Source organism: Petaurus breviceps, unplaced genomic scaffold (genome assembly GCF_028583685.1).
Source record: "Petaurus breviceps papuanus isolate PSGF00001 unplaced genomic scaffold, PetGlider_PUasm1.0 180, whole genome shotgun sequence".
NCBI lineage: Eukaryota > Metazoa > Chordata > Mammalia > Diprotodontia > Petauridae > Petaurus > Petaurus breviceps.
The window spans coordinates 844,339-857,253 of NW_027185782.1; the positions used below are offsets into that span (position 1 = coordinate 844,339).

General features: G+C 50.0%; 1 protein-coding gene across 8 annotated transcripts in view; it reads left to right on the forward strand.

Annotated features, from left to right (window-relative positions):
* PTPRS (protein tyrosine phosphatase receptor type S) overlaps positions 1 to 12,915 on the forward strand; it is a 234,154-nt gene that overhangs the window by 124,731 nt on the left and 96,508 nt on the right. For all 8 annotated transcript variants that reach the window (XM_069086753.1, XM_069086751.1, XM_069086756.1 and 5 more), the window contains exons 3-4: positions 3,489 to 3,634; positions 5,426 to 5,567. In XM_069086753.1, the coding sequence (XP_068942854.1) occupies positions 3,489 to 3,634; positions 5,426 to 5,567 (288 nt within the window). The remainder of the gene's footprint in view (positions 1 to 3,488; positions 3,635 to 5,425; positions 5,568 to 12,915) is intronic.

The window sequence follows — 12,915 nt, forward strand, 5'->3', positions numbered from 1 at the left end:
AGTGTCAGAGCTGGGAGGGCCCTCAGAACACAGGGTGTCAGAGCTGGGGGGTCCTTAGGATGTAGAATGCCAGGACTAGGAGAACACCAAGTCCAGCCCCTTCCAGGAGGGAACAGAACATCAGAGAAGTCTGATGACAGCCAGGACCAGAGACAAGAACAGTAGGCCCCAGGCATCCGGAATCTCTACGAGGCTTCCATACCCCACCCTGCCAGTAAAGTGTGATGAATAACCTGCATGAGTATTTTAGTGCTGCCTCTTGTCTGAGACCCTCCAGAAGCACCCTGACCTTTCTTGCCATGCTTGGCGCCCTGTGCCATGTGCCTGGGGACTCCTCTCTGCTGGCTCTTTTCCCGTTTACTTAAGAGGCCATCGGTTCCCGTTCAGAGCATCCCTTCTTCCCTCCCTCATGGGTTAGCAAGAGATAAGAGGGAGGGTGAGGGGGGAAACTGCTGGCAAGAGGCGAATCATCATTTCTGGCTCCAGGAGTTTCTAATGTAAGTGCTGATAACCTTTCCCAGGATGGTGCATCGATCTCTAAATATAGATCCAGATATGGCCCATGGGGCCAGGTAGAGGGGGCCAAAGACTGGATGGAGCTGGTAGTCTTACCTCTGGTCTTGGAGGAGGGCTGGGCAGAGGCAGCAGCTTTGTCCATTTGGGTTTGCTCCCTTATTGAGTCTGGCAGTCCCTGGGACTGCTGGGGGCACGGGGAGAAGGCCTTGTCTGGCTGAGCTCTCCAGCCTACGATACATTTCTTCAGCCCATGACATCATTCTCTACCCCTGGACTAGCCCTCCTGCCCATGAGGGCGATTTTGTAAATGCACCACCAACATCACCCCGAGCCTGGCCCCAGACATGTACTTTACAGGATCCCCATTTTATACTCATAAGAGCCCCACTGCCCAGAGAAGAACAGAAGGAAACTTTATGGTCTGGATGATTTTATTGGAGCACAGCCATGCCCCAACAATTTAAATATTTCTGTAAATTCTTGGCTAACTAGATTAGAGGGAATTGAGATGAATTCATCTAATCTGGATCGATCTTAGCCCAGGCTGGAGGTGGGGGAGCCGTGGGAACTTGCCTTCCTGGAACAGGCTTGAGTAGATTGGGTGGCACAGTGGAAAAACCCTGGATTTGGTGGCTGGGTAGTAAGTCCCTGCTACTTATGACCTGTGGAACCTCTCCGGGCCTCAGTTTCCTCATCTATAAAGTTAAAACATTGGACTAGATAACCCTACAGTCTCTTCTCTAAATCAGCGATCTTATGACTGTGCCCCAGATATCCCCTTTTATCCTCTCCCAAGCTCACTTATCCTTTAATATGAGCTCTTTCCTTCAATTCATCAACTACCTGTCAAGGCTACAGGTGCTTCGGGTGCTGAATTGAGCTATGATTCCCTTCCTCAGGATACTGGCCAAGTCACCCCACCCAGCTTCCCTCCCTGTGCCTTTGGGGGCACACACAGACAGACAGACACACAGACACACACACACAGAGCTTTATTTTTCCCTTCTGCTCTCAGAGGGTAGTGTAGGAAATGTCCTCTAGGGCCTTCCCAGCTCAGAGCATCTTTTTGGAACCCCTGGCCCCTGCTAGATACAGGGATGCAGAGTGTGAGGAAGCTGTGTGGTTCTCTGTAGGGGAGCCAGCAAAGAACGCTCCTGATGGACAGGGGGGAGCCTGGGACATTTGGGACCTGGACAGGGACAGGTGCTCGAGCCATTTTTAACAAAGTCAAAGGGAAGGAACCCTTAATTCAACAAACATTTATGAAATGCCTTGTATGAGGCAGGGGACAAACAAGGAAGGCCCTGCCCCCATACTTATAGACTGTAAGCTCATTAAAGACAGGAGTTTCTTTGGTTTTGGCTTCCTTTCCATGGCACCTGCTCACAGTACATGTTTAGGCCAACAATCCTGTCAGAACTGTGATAGAGAGTTCCCAACTGCTGTGCAAAGATTTGAGGAGGGAGGGAGGGAAAGATATTCACTCGGGATGTGAGGAAAGGTTTTTTTTTTTTTTTGTGGGGAGGGGGAGGCAGGACTGAGCAAGACTCTGAACGGAGCCTTGAGGGAAAAGAGTTTCAGCAGGGAGAGATGGGAGAAGCAGGTTGTGCTGTCCACTTTGCTGAGGTCTGGGGAAGCCACCTGAAATGCTAACCTCCTTCCTCTGATTCCTGATCCGTGCTCCTTCCGTGGTGCTTGGTGTGTTCCAAGCATGGGCGAGGGCAGCCTTCCTGCATGCAGAGGGCAGGGAGTGATTAGGTAGCAGCTGATAATGACCCCCGTGTCAGATTGGGAGCATGACTCTGCAAGGAGAGCCACCAGACGTCTTTGGCCTGGCCCATAACTTTGGTGAGATGTCCTGTAGTGTCTAGACCAGCGACAGCGGTGGTCCCCATGGCATCTGCCAGAGTCAGACTTCATCTGCAGGATGGGATGCCATGTTTTAGGAAGACCGCTGGTGGCAAAGGGATCGGAGACCAGGCTGTATGAAGACTGGCTGATAGGAATTCATAGGATTTAGAGATGGAAGAAATCTTAGAAATAATCTAGTCCATCTCCCAGTTTTACAAATTAAAAAAAAAAAACGAGGTCTAGAAAAGGAGATAGCCTGGTTGAAATGACTAGGGTTCAGATCCTTGCTCAGACACTCCCTGGCTCCATGATCCTGGGCAAGTCAGTTAACCTCTCTCAGACTCAGTTTCCTTGTCTGAAAAATGGGGAAAATAACAACCCCCACCCCCAAATACAGTTGTGGGGGTGAGATAACATCTGTAAAGTCCTGTGTAAATGGAAAAGCACTGTGTAAATGTTGGCCATTAGTTTTATTATTAAATTGGGGATGTCCAGTGTGGTGAAGACTTCGTGGTAGGAATGTGGTGGCAGTTACCAGCACGGCCCTAAATAGTGTAGAATGTGAGAGCTGTTCAAAAGTGGAATGGGTTGCCTTACAGGCACTGAGTTCCCCGTCCCTGGAGGAATTCAAGCAGAGAGTGGTTGGCCGCTTTGCCAACGATGCTTTGGAGGAGGTATGAGTTTAAATACAAATTGGACTAGACAGATCCTGAGATTGCTTCCAGCGCTAGGATTTTGCGATCCTGCTGAAATGTGGATGATCTCCCTGGGTGTCAGAGAGAGCCCCCTGCCCCAGGAAGGAGGAGGTTAGATCTGGGTCTGCGTGTGGCATCATTCCCCATTTCTAGGGCATTTGAGTCACACCTGCCGATCTGCACGTCTCCAGCTGGGCCCAGCCTCAGCCCAGCCCAGACCCGTTACATTAACTGCCGTTGCATCTGCCAGGTCCTTGAGCTTGGTAGAAAGAGGTCTGATTCTTGGCCCAGCCCTGCTACTCACTGCCTGTGTGACTCTGCAGAAGTCCCCATGCCTGTTTCTTCATCTGCAGATAGAGGAGTTAGTCCTAACAGATCTCTGAAGTCCCATGATCACCTCACAGCCTGCCTCTTCCTTTCCTCCAGAATCCCCCAGGTTCATCAAGGAGCCCCGGGATCAAATTGGGGTGTCAGGTGGTGTGGCTTCCTTCGTTTGCCAGGCTACTGGAGACCCCAAGCCACGAGTGACTTGGAACAAAAAAGGCAAGAAGGTGAACTCCCAGCGCTTTGAGGTAAGAAAACACCTTCCCATTTTCCACCTCCCTGCCCTCTCCAGCTTCAACCCACTAATAAGCTGGCAGTCACATACAGAAATACAGCATCCACATATACACGTACCCCTAAGCATATCTGTATACATCCTCTGCCCCCCACACTACACGCATAGTCACCCCCGTACACACCCTGGCCCTCAAACACATATGGTCATAGACAGACAGCCTCAATTCCCAATGCACCCAAGGGTCACCCCAGTGGGCCTGCTCAAAGAAGAGCTCATGCTGCTTCTCCATGTCTCCAGGCTCCCCCAGGCTGTCTGGGTCTTGGCCCCACACTCGAATGGGGCTTAGGCTCTCAAAATGTGTCTCACTCTGAATTTGGATCCCCACTGAAAGGCACAAATGCACTCTGCAGAAATTCACCCTGGTGATGGCTGGCATCTCCCACATCTCCCTACTGGAAACTTCTCCTTTGCATAGGGAAAGGAAGAAGGAAAGGGGGGGACCAGAAGCAATCCTCACCTGGGAAAGGTTAAGGCCTATGGCCTGAGTTTAATAGTTCTTGAACTTTGCCTGTGATCTCAGTTCAACAAAAGAATCAGTTAAGTTGAATACTTTTGGAAGACCGGAGACCATCCACTCTTTACCCATCTGTACCCCCCCCACCATCCCAGATGCTTCTTTATTCAGACATAAATGCACACCTATTATCACACACTCCCCTGTATATACATACTTATGTATAGACACCCATGACCCCCCCATAAATACAAAGCCTTCCATAAACATAGTTCCAAAATATACACCTTTATATATGTACATATCCTTTCACATGTATATATGTATGTATGTATATATGTATATACTTGTACATATATATATACACACACGGTGTAAAACATACACAACCTCCCTGACACTCCCCCTACACAGAGATACACAAGTGCCCTTGATGCACAGAGAAGCACATCCCTGCCCATCTAGGGAGAGGGCTGGGGACTGGACCTGTGACTTCACTAGCTTAGGGAACTCCTGGTGGAAGAATCTCCATCTCTCAATGCAACTTGCGATCCCAGAAAGCTTGCTAAAACACTGGGAGGTTAAATGAATTGCCAGAATCCCCAGGATGTGTCAGAAGTGGGCCTTGAACCCAGGCCATCCTGGAGCCAAGCTCAGCCAGCTCTCTGTTCACTATTCCACACTCTCATGCACATGTGAGAGCATGCACACACAGACACATGCACACCCTTACATGTCGGGCCCACTATCTTCTTCCCTCTGAAGCAAAGATACACATATGTGTTCTGTGCATAGATACACATACTCCACACTCTGTATAATATATAGACACACCTTACCAAGTCACTGTATCACTCTCTGCCTTGGTTTCCTTATCTGTGAAATGGGGATAACAGTAGTGTCTATCTCCCAGGCTTATGGGGATAAAACGAGATAATCTTTATGAAGCTCTATGTAAATGCTAGCTGTTACAATTATTGCTGGGGTGATTATTTTACCATCACACACATTTTCGCCCACTATGCGCAGATACATACTCTTGCCTGTGGGTCTACAAACGTGCCCACACAACCTCACACACACACATATGTCCCAGTGTACCCTGCCTCTCCTCTGCACCACATCTGCCCTGTCACCACAGGTCCCTAAACAGCAGCCACATTCCCATTGACAAACTTGTGCATGCAGTCCCCAGCTAGGACAGGGCAGGCAGCACAGAGAGAGGGGTGGGGATAACACAAGTCAGAGGAGGCTCTGACGCCCGTCCGCTCCTTTTCTCCCTGTCAGACCATCGAGTTTGATGAGAGCGCCGGTGCGGTGCTTCGGATCCAGCCCTTGAGGACACCCCGGGATGAGAATGTATATGAGTGTGTGGCTCAGAATCCCATCGGGGAGATCACCGTGCATGCTAAGCTCACTGTCCTCCGAGGTACTGGCACGCCCAAGTCTGGGGCCTCCGGGGTCTCCACGGGGCTCATGTTAGAACGGGAGGGAGGCGGGGGCAGGGGGATGTCCACCTTCGCAGCAGCCTCTTTGCTGGTCTAGAGCTCATGGGGTTTGAATCAGGGTACCTGAGTACAAGTCCTGTCTGTTATTACTAGCTATGTAGGTGAGCCACTAAAGTTCTCGGGCCTTAGTTTCACTCTCTCTAAAATGAGGTAATTTGACTAGATAATCTCTTAAGGTCCTTACAGATCCAAATCCTATGATCCTGTGAGTCTGCAAGTATTAGAGGCCTTAGTGTGTACCTGACCCTGTGTTCTCTTGCACACACAGGGGAAGGGGGAGGTAGCCCCTACCTTTGAGGAGCTCAGGATCTAGGTGGGGAGAACATCTGGGTTCTAGTCCCTCTGTGAACCTCATTTCCTCCATTTGTAAAGGAGGTAGTTGTATTGGTGGTATGTAAGATCTCTCCCAACTCTGCCCTGCTTCCATCTGGCTCTGTGCTATTCCCAAGATGACAAGAGGTTCAATAAGAATAAATTCTTACACGTCCAGTGGTTTGGTTTGCTCTGTGAGTAGTATGACCACAGGACTTAGAGCTGGGGGATGTTAGAAATCATCTGGTCCAAGACCTGAGGTCCAGAGAGAGGGGCCTCACCCAAGGTCACATCAGGGTTAAATGAGTAGCAGAGCAAGAATCTGAGCCCATCGCCCTTGGCTTGAGATCCCAGGCTCATCCCAGAGCACCAGAGCTTGGGGGGTGCTGGGCTCAGCTAGGCCTTTAACAGCCAGCTCCCCAAAGAAGATCGTCTCTGTGAAACACTGTCCATCCGGGCCTTCCTCCTTTGTCCAGTCTGGGTGTGGGGCATGGGAGATGAAGAAGAACCACAAGGTGCCTGAGTCCTCCCCTGGTGTCCCACTGTGACATAGAAGTGAGCCTGGCCTCTCGACGGCCGTGTGCTGGAAGCCCATGTTTAGTCAAGATCCACCATGCTGGAAAGACAAGCCTAGCTTTGGACTCTGTCTGGCCTGAGCCAGTCTAACTCAGCTGGGAGGAGGCCTCGAAGTGACGGGGGCATTTCTACAAAAAGGGGTGGGGGCTGCAAATCTAAGTAGGTAAAGAGAATGCCCACAGCAATAAAATCACATATCCTTAAAGTATCAAAACAGGTCTGTCTAAAACACTTTAGATTTATAAAATTTTTTCCTCCCAACAACTCCCTTGCTATACTGTATAAACAATATTGTGATCCCCATGTTACAGCTCAGAAAACTGCTAGAAGAAAGGAATGACTTACCTACAGTCACACAGTTAGTCATAGTCATAGCAGGAATTCATGCTCTCTGTATACTAGACCTGAGTTCAAATCTAGCTTCAGATACTTAACTAGCAGTCACTTAAACCGTCTGCCTCAGTTTTCTGGTTTGGGATAACTCTATCCCCCTACCAGGGTTATTGTGAAGATCAAACGTCGTGATATTTGTAAAAGCTCTTTGCCTAATGCCTGGCACATAGTAGGCCCTTAATAAATGCTTGGTTTTTTTCTTTTCTTCCTTCCTTTCCCCATGGCCAAGAAAACCCCCTGAATGTAGACCTCATGCCTCTGAGGTGAAGACCTCATTAAGATTTCAGCAGGTAGTAAAGAACTTACCAAAAAGAACCAATGGCTTCCCAGCACTTTAGCAACACCCATTTGCTTACCTGCCCATTAATGTGCTCGTTACAAATAATTATCTGTTCATTACAGTGGGTCCAGCAGGACTTCTGCGTGACTGCACTTCATTAGTATTGCTGGAGTTCCTGGGTGTATTGGAAAATAACACAATTGCCTTTCTCTCTAACCCTAATCTGCATCTCAGATTTGACAGTGGCCTCCGCCTGGCCTCCCCGCAGGCAGGCAGGCAGGCGGGCAGCTGGTCGGAGCCATCGAGGTTGGCCTGAGATAGCCCTTGCTCAGCTGGGAGGGTTGTAATCACCTTACCTTTCACCCAGCTTTCAGCAGGCTCCACCACCCCACTGCACTCCCGTGATCAGCTGAGGCAGGACGACAGTTAGGGAACATCTTGGGTCTATCCTTTATCAGTGGGGTAAAGACTTGGCCCAAATATACCTGAAAGGCACCGGCCCTTGGGTGCAGGAAAGGAGTGGGTGGGGATTTGCAGTCTGTAGGGCCAGAGAAGCCTCAGTTTTCCTGTCTCTCCTTGGAGCCAAATATTTGGGGCTTAGAGGTAAAGCATCTGGACTGGAATTCTAACTCCCCCACTGAACTATCTGTGTGACTATAGGCAAGTCCCTTGTCCTCCCTAGGCCTCAGTTTACATCTATAGACTCTGGGGGTGTAGGCAGACAGAGCTAGACCTAGGTGAGCCCTTCTTGGCCCTAGGAATGGTCACTGCACAAAAGAGGGTAAGAGTTCCTTGAGGCAGCCAGCGAAGGGGAGGGTTCATTATGTGGGCAGCATCATTACCTCACACCCCCTCTCTGTATCTTCTGGGCCAGATTCCTCAGAGGCCTAGGAGTCAGCCAGATGAGCACAGGCCTTGTTTCTCCCTGTACCCTGACCCATCTGGACTCTGATCCAAGCAGTGGCTGCTTCCTGATGTCAGAGAGAGGGAGGGAGATGGGGATCTGGGAAAGACGGCTCCTCCCTGATCGACCTTATAGGCCGAGGCAGAGCCTCCTCTCCCATCCCTTGCCAGCCCCTCCTTCCCCAGAGATAGGCTCATGGTGACCTTTGCACAGCTTTCATGAAACACAGGCCTGCTCCTGGAGTCTCTGGGCCTGACTCCACCAACAGGACCTGAAGAGTTAAAAGGACAAACTCTGAATGCATTAACCTCCTCCAGGCATGCTTCCCTCCCATCCCTCCCATCCAGGGCTAGCTCCTACGTCCCCCCTCCAGCTCATCTCAGGAACACCCTGGCTTTCCATTGGAAGCCCTGCTCCAGGCCCCAGACTGAGGCTGCATACTCAGGCTTGCAGAACTTCAGAGTGTCAGGACCTTCAGAGATTTAGGAGCTGTCATCTTACAGAGGAGGAAACCGAGGACCCAGTGCCTCCTTGCCTCCCCATCCAAGCTTGTTTCCCTGCACGAGGCTGCCAGCTCTCTATCGCCTTCCCCTTTATCTTGATCCTCATGTCCATAAATATACATGTGAGCGAGCTCAGAACGGCAAACACATACTCTCTTCTGCTTTTAATTATTAAACAGCTGTGCCCACTGCGGGGAAAGCACAGCAGTACCACCCACAGCCTCCTGCCTCCTTCCTGGGACCAGGGAGCTGGGGCTTGGTGTAGATTTTACCCCTCTACCTTTGTGGGAAAAGGGGGGTACAGAGTGGGAGGGGTTCCAGACCTGGCAGCCTAGAATGGAGCTCCTTCTAAGGCCAGGAAGATATCCTTTGGTCTCCCCTTATGAGCACAGAGTTGAAAGAGCCTCCCCCCAGGCCTCACTTTACAGATGAGAACACTGAGGACCCCCCCACCCCGGGGGAAGATGCATTGTATAGAACACCAGCCCTGAAGTCAGGAGGATCTGAGTTTAAATCCAGCCTCCGAGACTTACTAGCTGTATGACCCTGGGCAAGTCACTTAACCCTAATTGTACGTACACACACACACACACAATTACTAGTGAAATTTAAAATAAAATACTATTAAGTGGGAATTTTTTTAAAAGATTGACACAGAAAATCAAAAGAAATAAAGAAAACCGAGCCCCCAAGAAATCACTCACCCAGGACCTCTTCGCTAGTTAGTAGCAAAGCCAAGATTAAGTTCATTTCAAGCTTTCCCATTTGTTGTCGCCCTCTTTCGCAGGAATATAGAAAGAATCAGAGTTGTAAAGGACCTTACAGCTTATCTTGTTAAATTCAGTTCATTTTACAAGCAGGGAAACTGAGCCCCAGAGAGGGGAAGGGATTTGTTGGTAGTCAGGAGCTGAGCTGGTATTTGAGCCCATAACTGCTGATTCCCCTCTGTCATGCTATTGTGGTTATTCCCACCCACCATTTAACTGGGTGACCTTTGGGGATAGAGGAGCAGCAGGCCTGGTGAAATGCTTTACATGGTAACCCCGAACCTGCCCCTCCAAGAACTGTTCTGCCCTTTGTCTTTTACTTCTTGGAGAAACAGGATAGAAATGGATTGAATGAAATGAAATATTAGCATCTGATCTTAGCAATCTTTTTTTTTTCTTTAACCCTGATTGGATTTATAATTTCATCAGTATAGGGAGATCTCATCCCTGAGCAGAAATCTCTTCTCTAGTGGTGGAGAATTCACTCCCCCTTAAAGTAGCCCCTCCCATTTGGGGACAGCCCTCATCGTGAGGACATTTTTCCTTACATCAAGCTTAAATCTGTCCTCAAGTCACTTCATCCTCTTGGTCCCAATTCTGCCTTCTGGAACCAAACAAACATTCTAATCCCACTTCCCCCGTGACAGTCCTTCAAACAACTTAAGACTCTTGTCATGCTTCATCCACACTCCCAACCAAATCATCTGTATGTGAAACACCCTCAGTTCCTTCAACCAACCATCATTTGGAGTGGCCTCAGATCCCCTCACCCTTCTTATTGGCTTCTTCTGATGTGTTCCAGTTTGTCAATGTCACACACCCCCAACCCCACAAAAAAAAAAATGTGGCACCCAGAACAGAAAACAGCATTCCAGATGGAGTCGACCAGGTCAGAGAAAAGCAAGACTCTACTTCTGGGCACTTTTCTCTCATCATAAAGCCCAAGATTGAGATAGGCTCTTTTGACCATCATGTTATCTTGCTGACTTATGTGGAGCTTGTGGTCTACTAAGATCATCAGATCACATTCACCTCATGAATTTCTATCTAATCCAACTGGTACCTGATGCAGGGATCTCCTTTGCAGTGTTTCTGACCAGTGGTCATCCAGCCTCAGTGAGCAGCTCCTCCTCCTCCCAAAAGCCTTTCCCCACCATTCATTTCCTGTAGCCCAGGGGAGATCATGCCACTTAGTACTTAACCATAGTTTGTCTTGTCATCTTCAGTGTTGCTTCCTATGTGCCTCTCTTAACTTAATGGAATGGTACATTCTCTAGAGGTTGGGCACTGGTCCCTCCTCTGCCTCCTCTGCTCTTAGTGGAGCCCAAAGCTAGACCTCAGGAAAGGCTTAGTCACAGAAACCGTCGCAGTGTTGGAAAGGAGGGACCGGCGGCTGCACATTATTCTAAGGAGCCTTGTCACCTGTGGGAAGGAGGGGCAGGATTTCTTTGTCCGGATGGAAAGAAACGGGAGTGTCTGAACTGAGTGCCAATTTGTGATGCTTGGAGACGCTTTCTCTACCGATCTGATCCTCAAATCTGATCACGCCTCTTGCCGTTGTTGTTTTAATTAAACTCCGAGGAATTCTGCAGAATGTGCTTGCAAGATGAACATTTTTGTTTAATTAGAAACACTCAGTAATAATAGTTGTACGAGGCCTTCCCCAACACACACACACGCACGCGTGCGCATGCACACACACACACACACTGCCAATCAAGAGGGTGATTCTCCTAGAGGATTAATTGGCTGATGAAATTGATGAGCCCCCAGTGGAAGGCAGGGGACTGCCAACCTAGCAGTACTTGGCTGTGATGTCATCAAGAGCCAATCAGAGCCAGGAGTCACTCCGATAGCACATTGGCTATCTGCTTTTTGGGTCAAGGGGTGAGAGCTCCCCACACACCTGCCCCCATGGATACATAATTCACCACATTTCCAACCCTTCTACCTCCCCTGGGCTTGTTTTCCCTAAACCCCCAGAAACTGCTAGAGAATAGAAATGTCTGTGAGAGCCAGGACCAGGTTGGTCTGATGCTTGGATCCTGAAGCTCCCTGCCCACCATGCCCTCCAGTCAAATGGGGGCTTTGTGTTACTCACACAGATCCCAGGTACCCCCCATGGGCTGGTTGTTAATGATGCCAGACCCTTCACTGCAGTGGCAACACATGAAAGCTTATCTTTTTCCCCACTTTGTTGTCCCCAGTACCCCTCCCCACCCCCACTCCCCGTCCCACTGCCATCCCGCATTATTCCTGTTTGTGACAAAAACTGCATGGTCTCCCTTCTCCCAGCTTGGAGGCAGTTGGAGCTGAGAGAGATAGGCCAGAGGTGCAGCCCTGTGGCCTCATCCCCCTCTTGGATGCTGCAGGAGAAAATGCGGCCATCACCAAGCCTGTTCTGAAACCTGCTGGGTCCACGGTCTTACCCTCAGTTCTCTGGGAGATGGGAGAGGCCGCAGGAGGAACACAAGCATCTCTGAACAGTGATCAGCCTTCATTAGGAGAGGCTGAGAGGCAAGCTCGAGGCCTCCCAAGGTTGCCTGTTGCCACTTTGAGGCATTTCTGATTCTTAGGATCGTTTCCTTCCAATGGACCGAAGCCTGCCCCTTTGTGGTGTACCTTGTAAGGCCAAGCAGAAGAAGAGGAAGAATCCCTTTTCCATAGATTAGCTCCTCAATATGTAAAGTCCTTTAGTGCTTTCAGGCTGGTTCCCTAGTTCCCAGGATCATCCTTGGTCCCTTCACCCTCTTGGTCACCGGTCCTCTGCTGGCGTCGCTCTTGGTCACTGGTCCCCTGCTGGCATCGCCCATGGTCCCTTCACCCTCTTGGTCACCGGTCTTCCGCCGGCGTCGCCCTTGGTCCCTTCACCATCTTGGTCACCGGTCCTCCGCCAGCGTCGCCCTTGGTCCCTTCACCCTCTTGGTCACCGGTCCTCTGCTGGCGTCACTCTTGGTCACTGGTCCTCCTCTGGCATCGCCCTTGGTCCCCCTCCTCTGGATGCTCTCCTCAGCTTAACAATTGGTCTTCCTATGATGCTGGCCTCCATTCATCTCTCTAGAGGGACAAGGGCAAGTACTATAGCCTCTGGCAGTTACTTCTGAAGGAGAAAAAGTCAGCCTGGGCCCATTGATGTATTACAGATGTAGTCCTGGGCTTCTAAAGGGCCCCTACTCCAGCCCTCAGGCACTAGCCAGGACTCACAAAGGGAAGTGTATTCACAAGGTCCAGTTTGAGAGGGTATTTGGGGGGATCGCAGACTCAACAGCATGAAGAGACCTTGGAGATCATCTAGTCCAACATGCTCATTCCTGAGGTTCATCCTGGTTCTGTGACTTGCCCAAAGGCAAAGTAGTGAGTCTTTATGCAAGGGAAGCCAGAGGGTTTTATTGGCTGAGCAGCTAGGCTAACATGAGGTGGTGGCAGCAACATGGACATCTGTGGCTCTTTCCCAGCTGCCCCAGGCTTCAGTCGCCCCATCTGGGAAATGAGGGTAATGGTCCCTCCCCACTCCACCACCAGCACACACACACA